General features: G+C 39.5%; 2 protein-coding genes across 2 annotated transcripts in view; one reads left to right on the forward strand and one right to left on the reverse strand.

Annotated features, from left to right (window-relative positions):
• Window positions 1-17,749, reverse strand: part of fam168a (family with sequence similarity 168 member A) — a 30,532-nt gene extending 12,783 nt beyond the window's left edge. The window contains exons 1-3 of the mRNA XM_073489910.1: window positions 17,661-17,749; window positions 2,750-2,857; window positions 2,031-2,122 (exon numbers count right to left, since the gene is read on the reverse strand). Of these exons, the coding sequence (XP_073346011.1) occupies window positions 2,031-2,122; window positions 2,750-2,811 (154 nt within the window). The 5' untranslated portion in view covers window positions 2,812-2,857; window positions 17,661-17,749. The remainder of the gene's footprint in view (window positions 1-2,030; window positions 2,123-2,749; window positions 2,858-17,660) is intronic.
• Window positions 17,750-20,126: 2,377 nt separating this feature from the next.
• On the forward strand, window positions 20,127-24,444 carry kbtbd3 (kelch repeat and BTB (POZ) domain containing 3). Its single transcript, XM_073495036.1, has 8 exons — window positions 20,127-20,292; window positions 21,071-21,253; window positions 22,393-22,560; window positions 22,651-22,941; window positions 23,175-23,417; window positions 23,520-23,810; window positions 23,933-24,082; window positions 24,322-24,444. Exons 1-8 carry the CDS (start codon window positions 20,131-20,133, stop codon window positions 24,442-24,444), a joined length of 1,611 nt encoding a protein of 536 aa, XP_073351137.1. The 5' UTR covers window positions 20,127-20,130.
• Window positions 24,445-25,699: the final 1,255 nt, after the last annotated feature.

The following is a 25,699-nucleotide window of genomic DNA, read 5'->3' on the forward strand; positions in this document are numbered from 1 at the left end:
CCTTCAGCATATTCAAAGAGATGGAGTGAAGCGACTGTATCAGTGAAAGAAGGGTACAGTCTTTTAGAACAAATCTAACTTGGATGTCAAAATGTGGAGCTGCTGTTCAAAATGCATACAAGCACAGGTTTTTACTTTTCTGGCTTAGTCTCAATTGGAATCTGGTTTATTGTCATGTAGGTTTCATATTAAAATAAATGCTGTATGTTCTGAGAGTCAAGAATGATAAATAAAGAGAACTGACATAAAACATAAAAATATGAAATATAAGAGATACAAAATAGTATGTTATTTAAATGAAAGGCATGTGCAGTTTTGTGCAAGTGTCTACAGGGAATGTGCAAAAGTTCACAGTATGCAGTATAAAAATATTTCCGTGCAAGATAGTAAAATTTAAAAATGTGCTTTAATGAAATGTATTGAGTCAGAATTATATGTCTGGCCACAATGTTTAACTTAATATTACACAAGAGACTGACCGACTTTGTCTGAGCTCACGTGCTTGATTCTCACAGAAGCCTTTGTATATCTGTATCTCATCAACCTGCTCTTCACCTGCTGTACTTGTATTAAATTAAAAAGCTCCCCGATGTAAACAATTACATCTTTAGGTCATGGTCCAGGTTCACACTAAGAGCTTCGACTCTGCTTCCTCCTGCTTCTTCAGTGGGAGATCAATGTTCTCACCTCAGTAAAGAAAAAGTCGTCCCTTTGTGCCTATTATCTTGTCGGGCCCTTATCCAACGCCTTCTATCCTGCATCAACTCACATTGACTCACATACTCAAAATGTCTGAGAGGCTAATGCATTCTACAAAACATTCACTAGTTCGTATTACATCACTTTTCTATTACAGCCTCTCTGGAAACGAAATTATTGCACACAACATCACAATAATGTTTTTCATTGAACAATTCAGATGTTTGGGACTGTTTATTGTTAACTGTTTTCTCTAATACAGGTTTAAAATTTTAATGCTTCGTTCAAATTCCCACTGAGGACATTTTGCTCTCTGAAAGATATTCTTCAGACTCTGGAAAAACATAATGCAGTCTAAAATTGCAAAAGAATAATATGAATTTAGCACTATTTTGTAAGCAGCATTATGCTGTTACTATACAGTCGACTTATCTATTCTTCTGGGAGAGTTTGTGGCGTTCTTATTGGTTTCTAAAGGTTTGTTGTAGGGTTGGACGATATAGATTTTTTTCAGCAGATACCGATAATTATTTGCTTCTTATGGCTGATGAAGTTAACCGATAACTTTGAATTTTGGTGTTTAAAAAGGTTCATATCCTGTAGTATATTCACACCTAAGGATGGAGAAGGCTCAGATGTAGTGAGAAAAAAATGGATGATTTATTATTGTTTGGCTTTGTAGTGTACACAGTGTGGCTCTACCCAAGTGCAGCTGTTTGACGTCATGAGCGCGACAACAGCTGCACTTCTTTTTCTTCTTTTCTGTGTTTATTGACAACATGCAAACCAATTTTAAAGCCACCAACTGTATCAGAGCGCGTAATTGTTGCGCATGTTAAGTCGTTGAAAGCAATTTGGCTTCATCATAAGGTCCATTTATTGTCTATAATTTTTTTGAGCCTTATATATCGGTATTGGCCCAAAAAACTGCATATCGGCCGGCCTCTAATAATTTCAACTGATGATGATGTATAGCTGATAATATCATATATAGCTGATGGGAACAGATGGGAGAAAAGATGGGGCATGTGAGCAAAAAACACACAAGTTGGATGCACGAAAGACCTATCAATCAAAGTTAAAACCCTAACCCTATTTTGACCTTGATATTTTCCAACTGGAACAACAAATTTTCTAAACTGTGAAAAAAGTGAAATTAGGTACTCTAACTCTTAGTCATTTCTAAAAATAAGAGGGTTTTTGTCTCTGAACAATTTTCACTCTAATAGCACTTCTGGGAGCCATTAGCAGAACAGTCTTTCTGTCCTTTATGGACTCATGATTATAGTGGTATACAGGATGACAAATGTGCATGTGCGTGTTCGTCTTACCTGTAAAGGCCATGTTCTTAGGGTTTCCATAGGGAGTGCCAGGCTGAACAGGGCTGTAGACTGGATTCATGGCTGAAGCTAACCTGTTCTTACTGAGAAAGAGAAACAGAAAGTGTGGCAGAGAGGAGGACAAGAGTAGAAAGGAAAAATGGAGAGGAGAGAGACGTGAGCCGTGTAAATCGGAAAGAAAATTGTTACGATTATCACACGCACACACTCCTCACACACTTTAATCCAAACTCAGGTTCTTAAGGCGACACATCCAGCTGTAGCTTTTTGCCAGCATGCAACAAAAAAAAAAATCAAGCCCTGTGAATCCTCACCCTCAAGTAGGCTCAACATGAGCATGTATTTAAAAACATAGACTGCTGACAGGAAAGCACAAGGACGCATGGATGCACAGAAAATAATGGTTTGGTTTCCTGTGTGGCGTTAAATACAGCTAGCCAAATGTACGTAAAAGGGAAGGCGAGCTCTTCCACTACAGGCCACTAAAACTTTAATGCACAGGAAATGGTTGCCTAAGAACAGAGCCATTTATACTACATCTCCCATAATGCATCTTGCTCCGCCGGCCTCACAATGTAGACGAAAAAAAAGACCTCAAGTGCACCTTCTTTATTTCAACTTACCTGCTCATTGAGAATATGGGCATGGGGAAACTGTGTGTGTACGTGTGTGCGTTTGTGTGTGAGTGTGTGTGCATGCGTGCCCCGTACCTCTTGTGCGTGTCTGGTTGATACATGAAACTGAATTTGTCTGTGGGATGCCCGCTCGCCATTCTTGCTGTATGCAAATGAGGAAGGAGTGGAAGTGGATATGCAAATCTGAAATTAAAACAGCGAGAGGTCATGATTACAACGAACACAGGAAAAGGAAAAAATAAAAAAATAAATTTAAAATAAAAAACAGCAAAAAGCAAGCACCAGTGCAACAGCAAATGGTTAGTGACAGCAGCAGGGGGAGGACAGTGATTTAGACGGCGTGTTTGAGTGTTTGTGGTAACTGCTGTGTCGTTAGCCATCAATAAACTGTCCTAAATACACCAATTTATGCAAATATTGTGAGAAATGGACTGTGTTTGCTTCTGTTATCGGCATCAAATCATACGTCGTTTGTGTTTGTACAAAACAAGCTCTTTCTAGCAGATAAAAACAGCCTTGAGGTCATATTTTTTCATTCCTGTGTATGTGTAGCCTATGTGACGGCCATATGTCCAAGAGAAAGTGAGGCACTATGAGTATGAGTGTATATGTGTGTGATGTGCTGCACAGAACCAATACAAGCAGCAAAGCAAACACTAAGACAGCCAAATGGAAAAGCACAACACACCCAAGTGAGCGGGCTAGTGACAAAGAGCAAAACAGGACAGAGAACAGAATATAGTACGAGGAGGCCGAGTCTCGCACCGAGCCATGAGTAAGCATGATCCAGAACCACAAGAGCATAGCACAAACACATAGCGGAACAGCTGAGGAGTAAATAAAGAGAGGAGAGGTGTGTGTGTTGTTCGTGTGTTCATGTGATGGCAGCAATCAGTTCTGTCTGTTTTTTTTATGTAAGGCTCTGTGAAATATGTTGTGGCACTCGCTCTGTACACCACACATCACCATGTACAGGCTGTCAAAACTCATTTGTCCAATTCTGCTTCCTGTAGATACATACATTAGGTGTATTGGATTGTGCTAAGAGACACATTTCCAACATAAATCTGACCGATCCATCCTGAGCTTGTGCTTCATGGCCAGTTGACAAATCCTTGAGATGCTTACAGCTTCGCTGTCACAATTCCTGCGCATACACTGTACCGTGGTGATGCCAAACGGCACCAAGTGACACTTCAAATTAGGCAAGGAGGCATTTCGAAGCTCCGTCCAGGAACACTGACGTCAAAACGCCCAAAGACACTTGACAGCTGAATGTGAGCACAAACGCATGGGTGCAGCTGCTTTAGAGTGGTTTTAAAGATGAATTCCTCAGAACACACATACACAAGCACCCAAAAATGAACAAAAACAGGAACCTGTGTGTGCCTGTGGGTGTGTAAAACATCAAGAGCGGGGATATGTCAACCCTGGTTCGTTACTCATATTCATATCTCATAACAAAGGAATGTCCCAGGGGGGTTTGATTTACCTACTGCTGAACACGTCTGGCACAACATTCCTCATTAATCTCAAATATCTCCCATGCTTTAATTCCTCTCCTTCCTTAATTCATCATTAGATTTCTGCACCTCAGTGAATCAGTCTTTCTACATGCAAACATTTGATTATTTGAAGATTACAGCAAAACCCAAAGATTATTGCAACCGTCACATTTTTTAAAAACAGCTTAACTGGATTAATGCAAAAATAATGATTTTCCCAAAATGTCTTCTAAGCTCAATGTTGATGATGAGCAAAGCAGTTCTTTTCAGTGTACTGAGTCACGAGAATCCATTCATTAAAATAATTTAAGTACAAAAATTCTGAACAATTGATGTTGAATTGTTCAGTGCACAGGCTGCATGGTCCCACTCACTGAACTGAAACACAGCTGAATATTCAGCTCGCTAAATAGTGAACTAAGAACGAACGTAGTTGGATAAAGACAACGTTTGCAAACTTAAAGCTGAAGTCCTACCAACGTATACATTTTTATGACATGTAAGCGATACACAAAAGTATTACAGTATGTGTTATATATTGTTCCGTCTGTATCTTGTATAAATTTATTGTTGGGTTTGTGTTTGTACTGTCTGTCAGTTTGATGCATCTTAAAAAGGCCTATCTAGGGAAGGAAATTGCAAATTAGCCTGGGCTATAAATGCTGTGGTTTATGGCATCAGTTTATGGTACCTACTTGTCCCCACACAAATACACATTAATTAAATACAATACATTTTTATCTAGTGTAACATTTACCATGTACATCGTCTTAGTTTTGTGTGTTCTCATGCTATTTATTGGGCAATAAACACAAAGTACAACTGAGGCTGATGGTAACACTTTGGTCATCAAACGAAGTATTGGACAAATTAAAATGTTGACCTAATGATGGCATGAGATGGAAATTAAAGGGATCAAGGGACCAAAGTTGTACTATTCAACCTGAGGGGAGGATGAATATCTGTGTAAAGGAATCCTGTATCCATCCAAAAGTTCTGATTCTGTTAGAGATGTTTCAGTCCAAAACAAAGTGCCAGCACTTTGTTTCTGCCATTAGGGATGGCAGTCATTTTGCTGCTAGCATGGCTAAGTTGTCTAATTTTCTTTGTGCTATTTTGACGCACATTGTATATTTTCAATAGGCTTGATCTTAACAGACAAATCAACCCGAAGTTGCGCGTAGCCATGTAAGAGCTTTAATCAAATAATTTCCTTTATCTGATGTTATTCAAGTGAGCTAAGTTGTAATGTGCATGTGAAAGTGTAGAGTGAGGGAACAATGCCAATTAACACATGGACAGGTGGCTAAGCTAACCCTGAGGTCTAATACTACAAAAACAGCACATACCCAATTACAGCAGTGACTGATTGGAGTAGAGAAAGACAAGTGTGTTTCAGCCTGAGATACAGAGTGTGTGTGTGTATGTATGTGTGCAGGCAAAGGTGACGAGAAGTGAATGGGTGAGAACAAGAGGGGAACCACAGTGCGTCTAATGAAGGTGTACGTGAGGAACAGAGGACGGCAGAGACTCATGTGATGAGTAGGAGTGTCTAACCACAACTCCCTTTGTTTTCAGGGGGAGGTGATGATGAGGCGCTTCAGGCTCTCTGTTCCAGACCTTCTGTTCGACCGACCACTACCATGATTGTAAGACCATTCTCCAGAGGACATTCATCATCATGAGACAGAGAGATGGTATATTTATATGTAGGACAGAGTGTAGAGGAGCAGAGACGAGTCTACACATCTCCTCTGTGGTTTGGAAGCATTTTGGGAGCTGAAGGCAGACCTCATAAAGAAATGGACTAAAAATGCAACCATATTGTTGCTGGCTGAAAATGTTAAAAACGCATCCAAAACAAACTGCTGCTGGGCACTTAGAGCCAAGGGTTTGGGTTTTGTGCTCACAATGAAGTGCTGCTCCTGTAAAGGAACAATCTACCATTTTGGGAAACAAACTTATAATACCATATCAGTTGCATCTATGTGTAGGGCTGCAAATAATGATAATCACTTCTGATTAACGTATTATTTTTCAATTAAAAAAATTCTAGAGCTTCAACTAACAAATATTTTAACTGTTGACTAATCTGCTTATTATGTTCTCACTTGATTTGCCAATAAAATGTCAGAAAAAAGTAAATAGTCACAATTTTTCACAATCTGAATTTCCAACAAACTTTCAAATCTCTTGTTTGTCTGAACGACACTCAGAAAGCGAAAAACATGTTCAATTCACTACCACATGAGACAAAGAGAAGCAGCAAATCCCCAGAATTGAGAAGCAAAAGAATGTAATTTATCTGGCAAAAATGCCAAACGATCTACAATCACAATAGTTGCAGGTACATTTTCTGTCAATAAATCTCATCAACATATTTGAATGACTCATCATTACAGCCCTAAATTCATCAAGGAGTCAATTAATGTCTAAAATAATCAAAAATGCCAATCAAAAGTTACTGAAACCTGAAATATCTTCAAATTGCTCATTAAAAAATGTTTAGCATCAGGAAATGTTAACCCTTTTTTATAATCTAATTAATGATTAAAAATGGTGAAACCAATATCAGACTAATTATCAATAATAACAAGCTATGCTTACAGAGTGATTTCCTGAAGTTTGTGGAAGGCTTTGGTGCACGTATTTTGAGGGGGGTTTGTTTTTCAATAAAAAATATGCAATTTTACATTATGTAAGAGCATTATTATTACTATATCTGTGTACAAAAAAGGTACACAGATAGCTAGAGCAGACAATGAATAAACACCACCATCTTCAATTTATTTCAGTCTAATTTGAATTAGACCTGTCCTGTTATTTTGCACCTAAGCGTTACATCGTTAGGTAAATACCCTGTCATTACGTATCATTTATTCAATCACTGACCAGAGATAGATATATATTTAATTTTGTGCTAGGACACATTTTAAATTGCAGGCATGCAGGAAACAGGCTTTTAAAGAGCTGATATTGTAGGGTACGACATGTGCATGAAAATGCATTAGGCTAAATTTGCCAAACTGAGGCCAAGTGGTTCAAGTACAGTATCATAATTGGCAGACAGCAGAAAGCTTTTACTGTGAAGGAGCTGCAGGGGTGCAGGTACATGATGTACACTAGTGCTATGTTGTCAGGAGCCACTGAGCGCAGACTGGTCACAGACAGACGGTTTGAATCTACATCTGTACTTTTTTTTTTTTTTTTAAAATGGCACCTTTTTATTCAGCTACATTACAGTTTACACTTGATTGAAACACACCTGACTTCAGACACAGCAGTGTAAGCTGTAGTGTAACATCCCTCCACCAGCCACAGAGCTGCTGCTCAAAGTGATTGTGAAAACTGTACACGTGACACTGTTTTCACTCATCTGCTGACAGCTGTTATACCTTTCAGTAGTTTATGACAGTCAAACCTGTGACCATGTCACCACAATTTTAGCTCTATAACAGCCTGCTATCCTCAACATGGAATTGAGCTTCACTTAAATTTTTTTTCAGCTACCGGTCTGACACTGCAGTCGGTGAAAATCATTTATCAGAAAATTGGATTTGCACTGAAAACCAATGCTTTGGAGTGCGCTGTCTAGTGGATGATGTTTACAATTCTGATTTGACTTGTCTAGTTCTTTCTGTAGGTGGCTTATCACTATAAGACTGTCTAAATACTAATTTACACTTTTCATTAAGATTCGTCTCATGTGCAAAGGACTTTCATTTTGTAATGCCATGTGTGTCGCCTTACAAAAATATCAACAAAAACATATATATTGTATGATGATATATTACTGAGCATACTGCAACTATGGCTGCAACTACCAATTATGTTCATCAACTAAAATAAATTAATAATTCTAAATCCTTGTTTTATCCCATTAAGCAGTCCAAAATCTCAGAAATACTGTTTTATCAGAAATGACAAAAAAAGAGCACCAAATGCTCAGTTTTTAGAAGATGGAACCAGCAAATATTTGGCATTTTTTGCTTGATAAATGTTTGAATTGATTAACAAACAGCTGCTGCTGATTTTTATCTGTAGACCGACTAATCATTTCAGCTACAGCTGCAACCTTTAATACCGATATCAATTTGTAGTGGGAGCTCGCTCTCACACAGATCAGGGATTCACTCACTACTGACTAACATTATTGAGAAGACCTCCCTGGCTTAACCCGAGTTACTTTTCAGGACTTTGTTAAGCTTAAACTCTATTAGTGGGACTTAATTTGGGCTGAACTCACAAGCTATAGCCTCAAGGCATATGCACAAAGACAAAGCTGGCTAGCCTGCATGCTAACAGAGCTGGGGTGGTTTTGTGTAAGCTCAGTAATGTGACAGTCAGGTCTTGCCATGTTCCAGATCCTCAGAGTTTATGCACACATATTTAATTTGTGCATGTTAATATGAATATCTGTGCATTTAAAAACAATAATGTTGGTTCCACTCCATAAAAGGGAGATTCCTGCAGCCTAGGGGGACCAGAAGAGGTAATAATGAGGGAGGAGGAGGAGGAGGGAAGGATTGTGAAAGAATAAACCTCTCTCTCTCTCTCACACACACACACACACACACACACACACACACACACAAAGAGCTACCATTCCTAGAGACCATGTACAATACAACACAACCCCCACACCGACTCTATCCTCCCACATAATACCTCACCAGGCATCTACTCTTTAAGCAACAAATCAAAACCGGTGGGCGTCATCACACTTCAGCACAGAAGAGAATAGAACTGAGCAGATTTCTTTTTAATCCTCAGGAAGGCAGCGTTTCACTTGGGTCATATAAGGAGGAAATGGATAGAAAAAACACAAGACAATAAATAGCTGAGTGTAATGTGGTGCGTCACTAGTATTTTTTTCGTTACAGACCAATTCATATTCAAAATACTTGCCTCGATAATAGGGGTGTAGCAAATAGTTCGAAGCTTGGAAGCTTTATTTATAACGTTGACATTTGAATTCTGAAATCAACATTTGAAATGCTGCACAGCTTCTTCTTTTGCATGTCTATTCATTCTGTTTAAAACCTGGTATTTCTGCACAGTTGCAGATAACGATTAGGTTACACTAACATTATTAGTTTTGTACCATTTGTAGATAGATTCCAGTGGTGGCCACAAAAGGATGGTTTCTAACTCACTTGATCCAAACATTTTACAACAACTCAACAGCGTTGTAACATCCAAAAGTCAAAATTCATTGGGGGAAAAAGCTAGACGAATAATTTCCAAAATTCATGGCAAGCTTTTATCTTATGACATTTTGTGCTTCAATTCATATTTGTTGGCTTTTAGCCTTTTAAAAACAAGTACATGTATGTATGTGTACATGTATTCATGGTGACTAAACTGATGAGTTATATTCATAAAAGAAACTTGATTCCATCAGAATGGCAATCAGTAGAGCACATACCTCCGCAAAGGACCAACAGTCCCCTTTTGTACTCATCACTCATAGAAACCAGCCACCTAAAATATGGCTGATTTTTATCATCATAAAGATCCATACATTATTCCCTGAATTATAGTTAAATGAAAATGTTGAAAAATGCCCTATCTCATAATGTTATCGGTCCCTTTATCTGGATCCACACACAAAGTTAATAGTGTCTATCCTGGACTGAGACCAATCCATCGTCCAAGTTTCTTGGAAATCCATTCTGTGTTTTTTGTATAATTCTGATGACAAACCAACCAACGAATGGAGACAGAGATAATAACTTCTCTCAGATTTATCATCTGCTCTAGCTTTAGCAACTTTTTGTACACATGTATGGTTATAATAATGGTCCAAAATGATGTGTAATTGCATATTTTATTTATTGAAAAATATAACATTAAATACATACACCAAACCCAGGGAAAACACTTCATTGAATAGTTTTGGACAGTTGGTCAAAACATGCCAAGTTCCGGGAGGATGACATGAGCATATTTTTCATTGTTTTCTAAAACTGTATTGCCACAATGACCAATCAATCAATCAATCAATCAAGAAAAGAACCTGAGGATTCTTGATAATAACAAAAATTGCTCTACTGTATTGTACTACTGATCATCAAAAATAAAGATGTATTAAAGCCTCTAACAGCTTGGTTAAAAACGTTTGCATTTCTCTATAAACACTAAATATTTATCAGTAGTAAATGCTGACTCATGTAGGATACCATCATTATTTAGTAAATAAAGAAAATAGCCTTTTCAGGGAATTTAATAAGGCAGAAATTCTAACTGCACTACTAACAAAATCAGGTCTGAGGGCCAGATTAACTAGCGCCTGCTGTTACAATCAGAAGTGACATCCATAAGCAAGTGCAAGACTACATCCACCTTACTACTATATTCAGTGTGATGGAATCAGAAACCCCCCCATGCCTTGCACACAATCAGACCTGCCCTGCAGCAACGAGCTCCGAACAGCCCTGGGCTATTTTAGATCTAGGACAGCACTATACTCTTTGGGACAGCATCTGCCCTTTTCTGTGTGCCGGCTTCCTCTTCTTCTATTCTCCTTTACAAAATCATCCCATCAGTCACACACCTCATGGGCCTGCATCACTGGATTATGTGACAATATTGTGCCGGCCCACTGAAAATGGAAATGTTTTTCATTCACATAGCTCCTATACCGTGAAATAAATGCCCATCAACATTATCCATTTATGGAGATTTCTTCCCTTGCTATGGTCCCTGGTTACTAATACAGGAAGAGAGACATTATAGTATACAGTATGGAAAGTTTTTTTTATTGGCACTGAGGTCAGACTGATCAGAGTCAAATACTACTTGGTGGGTGCTGCTGCTAATATGGGACAACTTAAGTGGCAATTAAAGATGAATGGTTCTTTTACTGCTAGTACCTAGTATGGGGTCATGGCTATGCTTTAGATTACATTTTAAAACACTGTTATTTTATTATGCAGAAGGAAAACTCAAATTACAGACAGTTTATGGTGTTAAAAGTTAATCACGCTGAGGCCAAAAGGAGAGGATGTTGATAAAGTTGTCCCTAACAAAGGAGTCCTTATTTAAAGTCTTAATTAGAGGCTTCTAACTTTCTTTAATAGGAGCATCAAGTCATTTAACTTCTATTGAGTTCTCAACTCCACAAAGCAACTCGGCAATTAAGCTTAAACGATACTGAAAACAAGACTTGAGGTCTACAGCCATGCTAGTGGCTCATTACACCACTTTACAAAGCAATAGTTCACCGCAGTGAAGTAGGTTTTTAATTTGGACATTCAACAGACGTTCACTCCGAATCTAGAGGCATCTTCTTGTTCAGTTTCACCCGGTGTTGGCAGCAAGATGATGTATAGCCAATCTCCAAGCCCTTGCTCTTAAATGCAGGGACTTCACTAAGGGACCTTAAAGAAATTATTGTTCAAAAGACACAGGACCAAAGTTATTTTCAATACCGTCATCGCTGAAGTGCCCATATTAGTGAAAAACACTGTTTAGTCATGGTGTAATTTTTTTAATTTTACATAAATATTTTAAATAGAAAATAAGTGAAGTTTATTCAATAGCTTCAATGTCATGTGACCCAGTGGCTCCAAATCAATACTGCATTGTATTACCACACAGTACAAATGTGAGTCACCTCTTTTAGTGCTTCTATTTTTTAGTTAAGATTCATCATTTTTTAAATAGCTTCCACATCATGTAACTCACCTATTGTTATGTTTGTTGGTCACATTCGAAAGCTCCTTTCCTTCATAATTCTAGTATTCCCTTTTTCCTTCAGGCTCTGTGCCGTTTCTTTTTTTCCACTCAGATGCACGGCACACTAAAGTTGCACGCACAATTTATGTACACCACACACATTCTCTGGCCTTTGCCACCTTTGTTTGAAAAATCCAGGGAAAACCCTGCAAGGGCACCTGAAGGCATTGCTTTTATATTTCAATATTTCTCTTTCCCACAGTTTAGCTGATGTGAATTTAACTCAGCTCTGTGAGCCATTAAAAGCCTCATAATTACAAACGAATAAAGCGTGCTGTCATGTCTGTACATGGCATAAGAACATCCTCAATACTGTAATCACTTATGTAATAATATGAAAACACTGGTGCATACAGCAGCTTGTTCCATTACCTTTGTGTATGTTTGACAACTATGAAACATTTAATGCAAGCATCAAACCTCAAAGGTGCTCTGAATTATTGATTGCTTCAAACAGGTGCATCAATTTTTATTGATTATTTACAAATGCCTCATTAACTTAAATAAGATGGACTGGCAAATACTGAGCTGCTGGGCAAGGCCAAAGTCTTGTAACGGTTATGAGTTTGATTTTGACTTTTAATAACCTTTTAAAACACTGCTCTAAAAGATACATGAATGTGAATGGTTTCTTACTGTGGAGAAGGCCACAATCTTGCAGATAACTTTGGGGCACAATTTAACATTTAGTTATGCTTTTGGTTTAAAAATACTCAAAGCTAGCTTCTACAATAACCAGGGTCTATTAGAAAGTGGAAAGAAGTGAAAACCCACTCTAAGTGTGTCACTGGATTAATATTCTGAATTATGAGTTACAGGGGGAAAAAACTCAAATGCACAGACACAATCATACACGTCTTTGTGAGCTAGGACTACACAGTTAAACCCTTGATAAACAATCAATGCCTCCAGGCAATATTAACAGCAGACAGGAATTATCGCCTGCAGCAGAGGTGCGACTTAACAAATACAGGAGGAGAAGAAAAGCCCATAATATTGTAGTTAAAATAGCAACCAGTAATATTTACCATCTCTTTGCAAAAAGTCACCATTATTAATATCAGGGGGCTTTTAGGAGTGGCTGATTGATGCCAGTTGCTCTTGTTGCCTTTGTGGCTACAGATATTTCAAGCTTACATATAGAGTCAAGCAAGGCCTTTGTTTTTTTTTCTTTTCTTTCTTTTGTCTTTCTGGTCTACCCACAGTGCACTGCACACACAGCTAAAATTACATAGAGTTGAACATTTTTCTCAGTAGTTGGTGGTGGTACAATCAGAAGTAATTGTTGCTCCACGTCTGCTGGTAGGACAAGTAGCCACTGCCTGCAAACAGCCATACCAACTGTCCAAGGTTTCCCCAAGTTACGGGTTAGTCAAAATATTCTTTAAATCACAAAATATATTCTAAACCAAACCATGTTTGCACAGGTAAACCTATGATATCGATGTATCAGCCAGCAAACACGTTTTTTTGTTCCCTCAAATGTGGTTATCAAACAGTTGTGACAAATATATGTAAAAAAGGCAGGATATTTTACAGTTTAGCAGTAAAGTTTATTGTCTTCATCTATAAAACACATCTGCGCCTTGAAATAGTAAACTTCAATGGGTATTTATTATCATAAATTACCCAAGCATCTTTTTTTGCAATATAATTTCTAGAAAAGTCGTTTTAATATCGGCACATATTGGACAACATACAAACCGATACATCTGTGATAGGCCAACATCGGCTGACTGATATATCGGTCAGGCTCAGTTTCAAACAATAATCGTGCTATGAAATTTTCATACTGTTTAATCTGTAGTATTATTGCTTAGGTTCAATCAGATATGTTCTCTTTGAACCCTGCTGCTGGGCAACAGCATGAAATGATACTATTGATCATGGCTGTAGGTATCACTAATGATACAACAGCCTGCAGCGCAGACACATGTGTATGTACACGTGTGCATATGTACACAGTTGCAGACCCCCATGTGACTGACAGCTGAATGCATTACAGCTTTGCCTCCAGGGACCAGTTCAACCTTTTATGCTAGTCCTTTATTCCCACCTGCCACTGCATACATACACACGCGTGCACACACTTGGATCAAAGATCAACCACCAGGCAATGATTTTATCCGGACAATGCAGGTCATGAATCTGTTCAGGTACATGTTAATGGTTTGATCTCACAGAACAATGAGCTCACCCCAATCAAACCAGCATGGTACACGGATTCTACCAAGTGATGTTAGGCCACTAAAATATATATATATATATATATATATATATATATATATATATATATATATATATATATATATATATATATACATACATATACATATATATATACATACATACATACACACACACACCAGAGCTAGAAATGAATCTGGTCTCATAGTTAAATGGATATCTTTGGTTTGTGGACTGTTGGTCAGACAAAAGACTAAACGTGACAAGAAAATAACTGGCAAATGAATCTGTGACTTTCAGCATGTTAAAACTAAATCAAAGACAAAGGAGAATCTGGTGTTACATTTGTCAAGTTGTTTCACCTTCTTAGTTTTAGTATGCACTGAAAAGGTCACGGACCAGGTAACATGCACGTTGAGTAGATAATTTACTTCACTGATTGAAATTTAACACCACTGGCACAGACGCAACAATGACAAACATTATCAAAATTTCTTATTAGCAGTTTATGGAGCAGATCGCCCACTAGCGTAAATGTGCAGTGTTGGTCTAGAAATATACTAAACAAAAGAGAGCTTTAAGCATTTATGGAATTTATCCAGCAAAAACTCCAATTATTCACTCGTTCCAGCTTCTAGTATTTAAAGGTTTGCTGCTTATTTTTGTTTTATATCATTGGGTTTAGACTGTTGGTTGAACAAAAAAAGCAATATGGGTACTTTACCTCGGGCAGTGGGAAACTGCTAGTTTATAATAACTATTTTCTGACATTTTACAGACTAAACTATTAATTGATTAATAACAACCAGTAGTTATAGGTGCAGTTTAGTAACCAACTACAATGATAAACAATTTCCATGATGACATTTTTAAACATTGGTGACTTTCAAGCTCGCCCAACTAAGCAATTGTTCCTATCGGTGAGTCTCCATTAAAAACATGTTGGTCATCAAGTTTAAGGGGCAGTGGGATGGACACCAGAGGAGGGTGAATGTGGAATCTGTCGTGTGTAAGCACTACATTCACGGCTCTCTGATGAGCAACTCATTAAGTGGTCCAATCCACACGGGAATGAAGTGACAACAGTCTGTTATAGAACCACTGGCTCTCGTAACATTAAGTGACTCCAGCTTTCTATAGTCTGACAGTTTTACGGCTGCATTGTACATCCCACTATTGATACACATGAGACTGTGCTCACTGCATGCCAAAAACCACATGCCCCCCTTTTTTCCTCAAGCATGGCAGACAGCGGTCACCTCAGAGGATGAAATTGAGCTAGCAAATACTTCAAACACGTTGACAGATATTTGGCTCGGTTCAGCGTCACTTGACTTTTTTAAGCAATTCTAGTTCCTATCCTCTGCCACCAATATACTCTAATTTGTGGATGGATTTCTCAAGGATGACCATTGTCCTTGTATTTAATATGCTTTTATCCAGGGGATGCAATTTCACCAGATGCTTCTTGATTTCACAAGAGTCTTACAAAGACTGTGCACAGCCTTTGTAATTTGCGAGCAGAATCAATATGACTTTAATGTCATTCAGTCCCATGGAGGAAAGGATTTCTACCAAACACTATCATTACAAACAGCAAAAAAGCAGTTTATTTTAACTTAACAAATGAAAAGAAAACAAATCACACCACTGAATGTTTATCATACCAGTGTGCTTCATCCAGTCTCTGAACAACATTTGAACTATACACATTTAACATACATTGAGTTGCTCTAGTGAGGGCAAAGAACAGTAGTATCTCATAAAATCCCTTCAGACAGATAAGATTTCTTGAATTAAATGGGATTAGTAGTCAATGACTAAAACAGGTAATCCCCCTCCAAAAAAAGAGATGATCGTGAAGAGGATTCATTTCACTGATAAGACTCAGTCATAAGAGAAAAGAAGAAAAAAAAAACGCCTTTAGCTTTTTATGTAATCCTTTCTCTTTTGCACTTTGTGAGAGTGCTTTTGCTTTTTGTCTCCCAAGTTGTCAGCGTGTACAGGGATACCCTGTGGGACTATTGCAATTCTACAAGCGCTAAAACGACAAATTGATGGGGCAATTAATTGACTAAAAACTGATCAACAAGACTGACTAAGACATTTATCTGTGATTTTTCTTGTCAGATTGTCGATAAAATAAACTAATCTAAAAATGTTCTACTTTGACTCAGGTGCAGCATCCTCTCACACAATGTCCTGCACACAACAATATCTGATTGGTAATGCATCACAATTAATAGCCTATAAACACTGAATAATCTGAATCTGTGAACTAGTACGTACATTTATCAAACAAATGTAGTGTAGAAAGTAGCAGAAAATTAAAGTACTCAAGTAAAGTACCTGAAATTTGTACTTAGGAACAGTACTTGAGTAAATGTACTTATTCCATCACTGGTTGTTCCACCTTTTTTAACCAAAAGTTTCATTTTTTACTGCAAATGAATATCGTTTTTCAGTCCCCCCTGATTTTTTAATAAGCGGCACCGGCCCTGAAAAAGCCATATCGGTCGAGCCCTAATGTGTAACTTAATACTTATTCTCCTGTAACTGAATCTGAACCTCAAGAGGAACCACATGTTTATGATGAACCTAAGAATGAATGATGTGCGCAGATGTTGTGAAAGTGGACCATCTAAATCCAGTGTGTAAACATAGTTCACTTCAATATTTATGAGTTCATTTTTTTTAAAACACAACAACAGAGGTCGTAACAAAAACTCAGCTAAAAACAAATTAGTTCCACTCCAAAATACGATTGTTTCGTCCATAATGGTGGCTGTAGCCTGGAGGTAGAGCTTAGTGCGCAGGCATTTCTATTTACCACCACATCAGTGGTTAATGTGTACTTATATGTATCAGAGTATGGCATGCACTGGCAGTGCACTGCATTCCTGAGATAGCAAGCAACGCCAAAACAGCAATGGTTGGACAAAAATGGTCACACTCAAACAAGCTTAAGACACCATTTTGAAAATCCACCGATTTCTAGATAACAACTCCGAGATGCCATCTTGCCAATTATCACCAGATTAGCTACCGTTAGCACGTCTGTTCAACCGTTCAGAAGGACCCCGTGCAGGAAACTATGCGGGGTCGCATAAAACTAACGTTAGCTTAGCTTGCATGCTAGCCTGAAAAGACAACAGCTAACCCGCCGTAGCATCCCTGCATCACTCGGCACACGCTGCTGAAATGGCTAATTAGCGTGCTAGCTTGGGCAAAGATTAGCAAATGACAATGAGAAACACTCGCAGTGTGCCACGCCGGACTGGACCCGGACCGACAGCTGATAATTTCGCCGTCCGGCCGTAAACCGTCAACATTAAAACCCCTCGCCGACCACGACCACAAGTTCTCAGTTTGATCCCGCTGTTTGAGCTAGCCCGTTTAGCTGAGCCCGCTAGTTCCCCCACTGTAGCCACCGCGGAGAGGACAATTGAAGGAATACGGAGCGGAAAAAAAGACAGGAGAAAAAAACGAACAACTAGCAAGTCGACACATGGACATACCTGCCCTCCGTGATAAAACAGCAGGACGAGACTTACCAAAGTCACTCTGTCGAAGAAGAAAAGATTCCCCGTGTGTGTACGTGCTTTCTCCCGTGTGTCTGCTCTGCCTCCGGTCGGTGCGGACTGGCTCTGCTACAGCAACGTTTTGTCGGGCCAGTGGCGCAGGGAAGACAGCTTTCACCCGAAGAGACGGCCACCGTGTGGGGGATGGGGATGCACTGCCGGGAGGGAGAGAGGAAGGGAGGGATGCAGGGATGCAAGGAGAGAGGAGGGGGGCTCCGATAACATACAGAGGATTTGATAATAATAATAATAATACAAATAATTATAATAGCCAAATAATATGTAGATCAATACAGCTCGGACTTGTAAATAGAAGAAAACAGTACATGCGTGTAGGAATGGCTTCTGTCTCTGTTGTGCATTATTTCTGATGATTGGTCACACTCATTCACTCAATAACGGGGCATTTGATTTTAAGGGTCAATGCAAATCGATTATTATAGGCTCATCTGCTGATCAAGATGATGTAGATGGGGTTGGAGATTATAATTGATAGGCTGTTGTGTAATCACATTATTATAGTTCTTTGTTCTTTTTTGTGTGTTTGCATTTTTATCGATTAACTCCTCATGTTTCGTGCCATGTCATCGCATATAGTATTATTTTATTATTATGTTGTCAACACAGGCTGTTGAAGCGTTAGTGTACGTCTACAGCGAGCCTGCTGTTAGTGTCTTTGTAATCAACATGTCCAGCCACACAGCACAGACGAAAGTGTGTTATTTGGTCAGCAGCACTGTGGTGGTTAAAGGGAATTGCAGCATAGCTGGGAGTTCACGTTCAATAATTCAAATTCACTGGCTTTTTTTTTTTTTTTGCCTCATGCATAAGCACAGCCACACGTTTGTCTTCAAAGGAAGGCAGCGCCATCCAGTGGTGACGTGTTGCATTGCAGCGCTGAGCCTCACAACATGGAGGCCAAAATGTTTTGATTGAAGTGTATGTTTTATATATTCACACATGGCAAATAAATAAAAAGTTGCTCCAATTTTTGTGGCATTCAAAAATGACTTAAAGTATTTTCTCCAGGCTTTGAGAAGGCTGAGAGAATGTGCCATGAGACTTTCTGATTTCCTTAAATACCCCTTTATTTTGATTTATCTACCCTTTTCTTTTTTACTTTTTGTTTATTTGTTGTTGTTTGTTTGTTTTTATTTCCTCCTTGTGAAAGTATGCAGCTTGGAATCACTATGAGGTGTGTTCAACAACGATAATGGTGAATAATAATAATAATAATACTAACAATAATAATAATAGTAAAAATAATCATATCTCTAATCAGTCCCAAGGGCAGTTCTGTGAATTATTTAAAAAGAGGTGTGATTTATGAGCAAACAACCTATTTTTATACATTAACACACACTTTTAGTGCGGCGCAGACCAATAAGAGAGAACTACAGTTCCCAGCAGTCATTGCGCCTCCCTCTTACCGCAAACAAAGAGCCGAATATCCGCACACAACTCGAAGGCTTTTATAAACGAGACAAATGTCTAATTTTTATGTACAAAACAGCACACTCTCAGTAAACACGATGTCTGTGACGAGAATAACCGTAAAAAACATAAAAACAAAACGCTGTCCCGAGTCCTCGCGTGATTTCACGCTTCCGGAAGTCAGAGTGGCACGAGACAGAGAGCTGTCCGAGGTGCTGACACTGTGAGTACTGCTTGTCCTGCTTCAAACCACCTAACTTACCTGCATGTTTTACATGTCTTCCTGTCACTTCTATGCATTTGACTTTGAACAGCTGGGCTATTCCTTATCGAAGGTAAGTGTAACTGTAGTACATTTATTTTGAGCTGAGTAACGATGTGATGGACACAAACCAAGCTCTTTCCTTAAACTCTAATCAGCAATATTATACTCGTGTGCTAGTCTGGAGCTGTCTGTTAGAAATATGCTTAAGTGAAGTAGATTATTTTTTTATGCATTCTCATTTCTCTGATCACATTTCTATGTCTGTCATACACATACATGCGATACAAACAATATATGTGGCTCACACTCACTAAATTCTTTAACAATGCATTTTGACTGTGGATTTGTAATATTCTCAGAATCTGAGAAGATGGATGAATCTCAAGAGTCATCCTCTTGCACCACCAGCACTCCCAGTAGTAAACCTGACAGCGCTGCACAATGCAACGGGGTCCCTGAGTGCAGGACCCTGCTGCGGATGTCTGAGTCACACGGACTCCAGCTGCTGAGCGTGCTCAGATCATTCAGGGAGCGGGGGTTGATGTTTGACTTCACCATTAAGGTGCAGGAGCACATTTTTCCCTGCCATCGCTGTGTCCTTGCGGCATGCAGTGATTTCTTCAGGTATCTATCTATCTATCTATCTATCTATCTATCTATCTATCTATCTATCTATCTAGCTATCTATCTATCTATCTATCCATCTATCCATCTATCTATGTAACTGTTCCTTGTTATAGGGCCATGTTTGAGGTGGATATGAAAGAGCGTGGTGATGGTTCGGTGACTCTTGATAACCAGTGTCCAGTTGCGGTGGGTTCTTTCCTGGACTTTGCGTATTCTGGAGAGACACTCATCACTGAGGGCAACGTAGATGTGCTGTTTCAGCTTGCCTCTTTTCTGCAGGTAGACATGCAACCGTTTCTTTCTTGTCTTAGAAATATAGCAAATCAATCATGGGTGTGCTTACCTGTGCTTTTCTACTATGTCTGCCACACACCCATGGTGCACCCACACAGGATTTTTTTGACGAATTTAGACCTTTTAGAAAAAAGTTCAGTTGCAAGTCATCAAAACAGTGACTTGAGTCGGCTCGAGTCCAAGTGACAATGACTCCACATCTCTGGTCATTTGAATTCATGCCATCCATTAGCAATGGACACCTCGCAACGTTATTATTCTTATTGGTACCTAAATTTTGCTGTGGCCTCATATAATTCCCAGCATAGCTCCACCCAAATTCAACCCAAGCAGAGGTCTAATCAAGTAAGTGAAAACACCAATTTAAAGCTGCTGTGAGGATTGTTTTAGCTGACGTCATGTCCGTTTTGCAGTTAGCAATCCCCTCCCTCCTCTCTTGTCACCACATGAACACTCAGCAGTAATCAGCAGATATAGCAGCAACCAGGAGGATCCGCCTCTTTGTGGAGCTCTCTGTCCTGACTGGATAAAGTGGGTAGGGATATCAGAAAATGTCTTTTCTCTATGACTGCAGGAGGATGAGGGACATGTTACTGACCAAACACTCCAACAGTGATTACTGTTGGAATATAAATAAATATTTAACACTTATTTTATATTAAAAAACAAACAAATAATAACTTAATAACAAACGTGTCTCCAAGTTGCCTTGCACAGTATGTTTTCCGTATTCCATATTTCCATTTCCATTTTGCGTCCTCAGGTGTCAGTCCTGTCCCGAGCGTGCAGCGACTTCCTGATAGGAACCATGGACCTCTATAACTGTCTGTCCCTCTTCTCCCTCGCTGAGGCGTACGGCTCTGCAACCCTCCTCCGAAGTGCCAACGAGTTTGTGGTTCAAAACTTCTCTGACCTTTCCAAAACACAGGACTTTCTGGATATGCAGGTGCTGCTTGAAAACGTTGTTTTATCAGTGAAACTGAGGTTCATGTAATGATGATGTAAATTAATGCTAATAAATGCAAGCTTTCTTTGAATTAGTTTGCACCTTCACTGAGTGTGCAATCTGCCTGAGCAATGATTTTATCCTGTTTATGCTCATTCTCAGTGATTAATACACCAGTTTCAAATCATATTCTATAGCCAGCAAATTGTTAGTTAATATTATAAAATCTTGGTGATTTATAACGTATGATATATGATATATATATGAAGAAAAGAAAAAATACTGTCCCTTTGAAATGGACCTATAGCAGCAACATTGTCATATGTTTCAGCTGTCTTAGGCTACGTTCATATGTGCGAATGTGGGGTTCACTGAAGTTCAACTCTACAGAAAGCAAAGACTTTGCTCACATAGCACTCTAATTTCGCACATGTGTGACCGTACCATTAGCCTCTTGTAAATCTTTCATGTGCTGATGATAAAACGGGTTACAATTAAGATCTAAGATATATTGGAATTGTTACGTTAATCAAACCCAAATGCAAGACAGGACTCAGGCAAGTGAGCTTTAGCAATGAACGCTGATGTCCAGAATACAAAATACAAGCAACAAAATGGCAGGTGACAAAGAAGTGAGCAACAAAAAGGCAACAAGGAAAGAACGAAAAATTAAAGAAAAAATGCAGGACCAACCATAAAGCCATGTGGAGGAAATCAGGAATGCAGGGACCACAGGAGGACCGGTGAGCAGACAGAGGAGACTCAGGACTGATCCGAGGACAAAAACAGACGAAGTGACAAAGAAAGAGGGAAAGACACAGTCAGGAAGTGGAACGAAACACATGACACATGAGGAGACATTTACCAAAATAAACAAGGAAACAACTAAACCAAAATCCCAAACCATGACGATATTTTTATTTTTTAATTGATTAAAGGTTTTAAAAACAACAATTTCATGGATAGAAAAATGGGGCCTCTTTTATGTCAAATTCTAACCAGAATCTGACTAAACCTTACTGTTTACCTTTTTTTTCTCCATTAAATGTGGCCCTCAAGGTCCAGGTTGGGGCCTTTATTTCCACAGGTTTTTTTTTTTTGAGGGACTCAGTATTGACTATTTCTCTTGCTTCTTATAGGTGAATGTGTTGGAAGCATGCCTCAGGTCAGATGCTCTAAATGTGCCTAGTGAGGAGGATGTAGTGACGTCACTTCTTAGATGGATCCGCCATGATCTCCCCGGAAGAAAAAAACTGCTGCCAGGCTTGTTATCGCTAACCAGACTCCACCACCTACCTGCACTGAAGGTAGAAACACACTGCATGGGCTGGATTTTGGGCCTGATGTAATTTCTCGTGATTGATCTCAGCCTTACCATGTCACTCCTTCTCTCTCAGACTCTGCGCGATTCAGACACTCTCCTCAGCGACAGTGAGTCCTGTCTCGCCCTGTTCTCGGAGGCTCAGAGCCGACAGGACCAGTGCAGCGGCCTGCTCACTGACGCCAGGTCGGCCACGACGCAGAGCTACATCTACATCCAAAAGACGGAGGAGAACGGGGAGATTCGCCACACATTCTGCTACTGCCTGGAAACAGACAAGTGGAAAGAGCTGGGAGCAGGGCACGGGGAGGGGACGGCCATGTTGCCAGACCCACCGGGATCCTACCTTACCAGCTATGCTGAGAAGGTAGGTTTAGGATTGAGTCCTGAAATTAAAGAATGGAAACGTAAGTGAGTTTTCCATCCTAGATTGCTTTGTTTGAAAGCTTTTTAGAGGCCTCAAGAGGTAAAAAACAAAAAAGAGAGAAAAGTCAGGAAAAATTTAGAATTTTGAATCATAAAGGTTTTAATCATGCTCTTGAAAAAAGTTCAAAAGCTCAAAAAAGTTCACCATCTTCTCATCTTTCCGTTTGATCTAAGATGTTTGTGACAGGTGGTTGCCGAGGGAACTGTTGCCGCTCAGTACGTCTCCATGTGGCCGAGCCATTCCACGATGCCACGGATGAGGTTTGGTGCTTCTGTCCCGTGACCCTAACCTGCACGCCTGTACCGGCCATGCTTGAGTCCCGAACAATGCACACAGGTGTGACCTGCCTGGACCGACTGTACGTGATTGGGGGACGGAGCAAGGGATCGAGAGGGGGAGCTCCCAATCTGCTGGAGGTAACAGCTCCTCAGTTGACTGAGATGTCCTTTCGTTACTAACTTCGGAGTGTGAGTGTAGATTTTCTGTGCAGTACACGTTTTTTCTTTCCTGTATTGTAGGTGGAGTATTATGACCCTCTGACCCAGACCTGGAGCTCAGTCAGCCAGCTGCCCACTGCCATCTTCTACCCTGAGGCCAGTGCTTGTGGCAGTGTCATCTACACTCTTGGATCAGAGGTGGAGATCACAGACTCCTTTAACCCCTCGCTGGACTGCTTCTTCTGCTACGACGCAGAGAAGGACCAGTGGAACCGCCTGGTTGCAGAGTTTGGCCAGTTTTTCCATGCTACGCTTGTCAAGGCGGTGTCAATCAGCAACACACTGCACCTCTGTGACCTGTCCACGTACAAGGTGAGTCACCAGATGCATGAATGAGTTGGAAGTGTGAAAGCAATAAATAGGCTTATATATTACAAGTTTTTCAAAAGTAAGTGTTTGAATAAGAGTTCAAATTGTGTCTTTTTCCCATCCAGGTCTACAGTTTTTGTCCAGAGACCCGTGTGTGGAAGGGTGAAGGGTCATTTGAGTGTGCCGGCTTCAACGCCGGAGCAGTGGGCATGAGAGACAGAATCTACATCCTGGGTGGAGACTATTCACCTGACGAGATCACTGATGAAGTTCAGGTAGGTTAAACCTTTCTATCCACAAAAGCTGCCCTACTTTGACTTTTGTTTGCTAAGCTGTTGTTCTAAGTGGTGGATTCTTGAGCCAGAAGTGAAAGTCAACTGATGGTTTACTGTCGACAGGCTTAGTAATGGGAAAGATGAGAGGATGCATTGGTGGAGGTTTCTCCTCATTTACTGTCCATGCTCTTAAAATTGTTGACTTGTACTATCTGTGTGTTTTCCCGTGGCCTGTGCAGGTGTTCCACAAGGGGAGGAGTCAATGGGAGGAAGTGGCTCCAATGCCCAGAGCGCTAACTGAGTTCCACTGCCAGCTCATCAGCTTCAACAGATACAGAGACCCATGGGGTGACACAGCATGATACACAGCAGACACATACACGCATGACCACATGTGAGCGGGTATACATGTGAGTTACACGTGTCACTGATGTGAGCAAGTACCCATGATGAGTCTCCTCTGTGCATGACGGACAGCTGACAGACTCCCAACTAACTCCACATCTCTCACAGATCATCGTAACACGAGAGCACCTGAGCCAAATGATTAATTTATTTTTTTATTTAAAGATTTGATCCTTAACTTTGTATGTGTGATGCACCTGCTGTCATAGGATTATCTTGTGTCAGTCAAAATGAGGTCTCTCCTATGGAGGAACGCTATTGAGAGGAAGTCTTATTTTAGAAAAGCTATTTTAGTACCTGAATATTTGTTTCCGTCTAGTATGTTTTAAAAGGAGAATTCACCCAAAGAAGAGCTCACAGTATCTGTAAATTTGATCAGCTCTCCTACAGCTAGAGTATAGAAAAGAAGACTTTGTTATGTTACACTTACAGCCTGTAGGAACAATCTAGTCTCCCTTTTTGTGCATTTGGGGATTTTACATCCCGAACAAATCAAACTATTTTGTCCAGACAACATTCACACTTTGTCTTGTATGAAAAATCATTGAGATAAAAGAATACACTGTTTCAAGTAATTGTGCTTTTGTTTGGTAGTGCAGATAAAAAAAAAACATACGTTATTTGGTAATATTTTGAGAGAATGTATGGTGGCCCTGAGGGTCAAGAAGCCAAGAATTGATTCAAAACACAAGACATTGCACAAAACACAACATCATTTCAGAAAAGACAACGTGATTTCCCAAAACATTTTAGAAAACATATTATTTCAGAAAACATTTACAAAACAAATGCTGTCTTGTTTTCTGAAGTGTTGTAGTTGCTCTCTGTAATGGTATTGCTTTTTGACCCTCAGGGCTACCTTATCATGGGTAATTTCCTTATTATCAGCCTGATATTCCTTTCTTAGCTCTTTTTCTGACTGATGGAGACCTGCCTATACGTATACAACAATTTAAAACACAACTAAAATAACGACAATACTGTGTGAATCATCTGGGTGGATTTTTACTGTAAATTACTTGCCTTTAATCTGCTTCAGACTGTCATGAACCTGAGCATGCCCCGTTTCTCCTCTCATGATATGTACAGCAATTCAACATGTGACCAATAGATAGCTGAATATCAATGTGCAACTTTACCTGTACCTGTCTACCATTGAGAAACACTCTGCTGCAGCTTCAAAGAATTCAATAACTTAAAGAAACAAGGAGA

This window comes from Pagrus major, chromosome 2, assembly GCF_040436345.1.
Source record: "Pagrus major chromosome 2, Pma_NU_1.0".
Lineage (NCBI taxonomy): Eukaryota > Metazoa > Chordata > Actinopteri > Spariformes > Sparidae > Pagrus > Pagrus major.

Coding starts and splice junctions, on each gene's coding strand:
- kbtbd3 (XM_073495036.1), top strand. CDS start 20,131: ATGTTTGAGGTGGATATGAAAGAGCGTGGTGATGGTTCGGTGACTCTT. Junction 22,561..22,650: donor ACCACCTACCTGCACTGAAG/GTAGAAACACAC, acceptor CTTCTCTCTCAG/ACTCTGCGCGATTCAGACAC. Junction 23,418..23,519: donor GAGCTCCCAATCTGCTGGAG/GTAACAGCTCCT, acceptor CCTGTATTGTAG/GTGGAGTATTATGACCCTCT.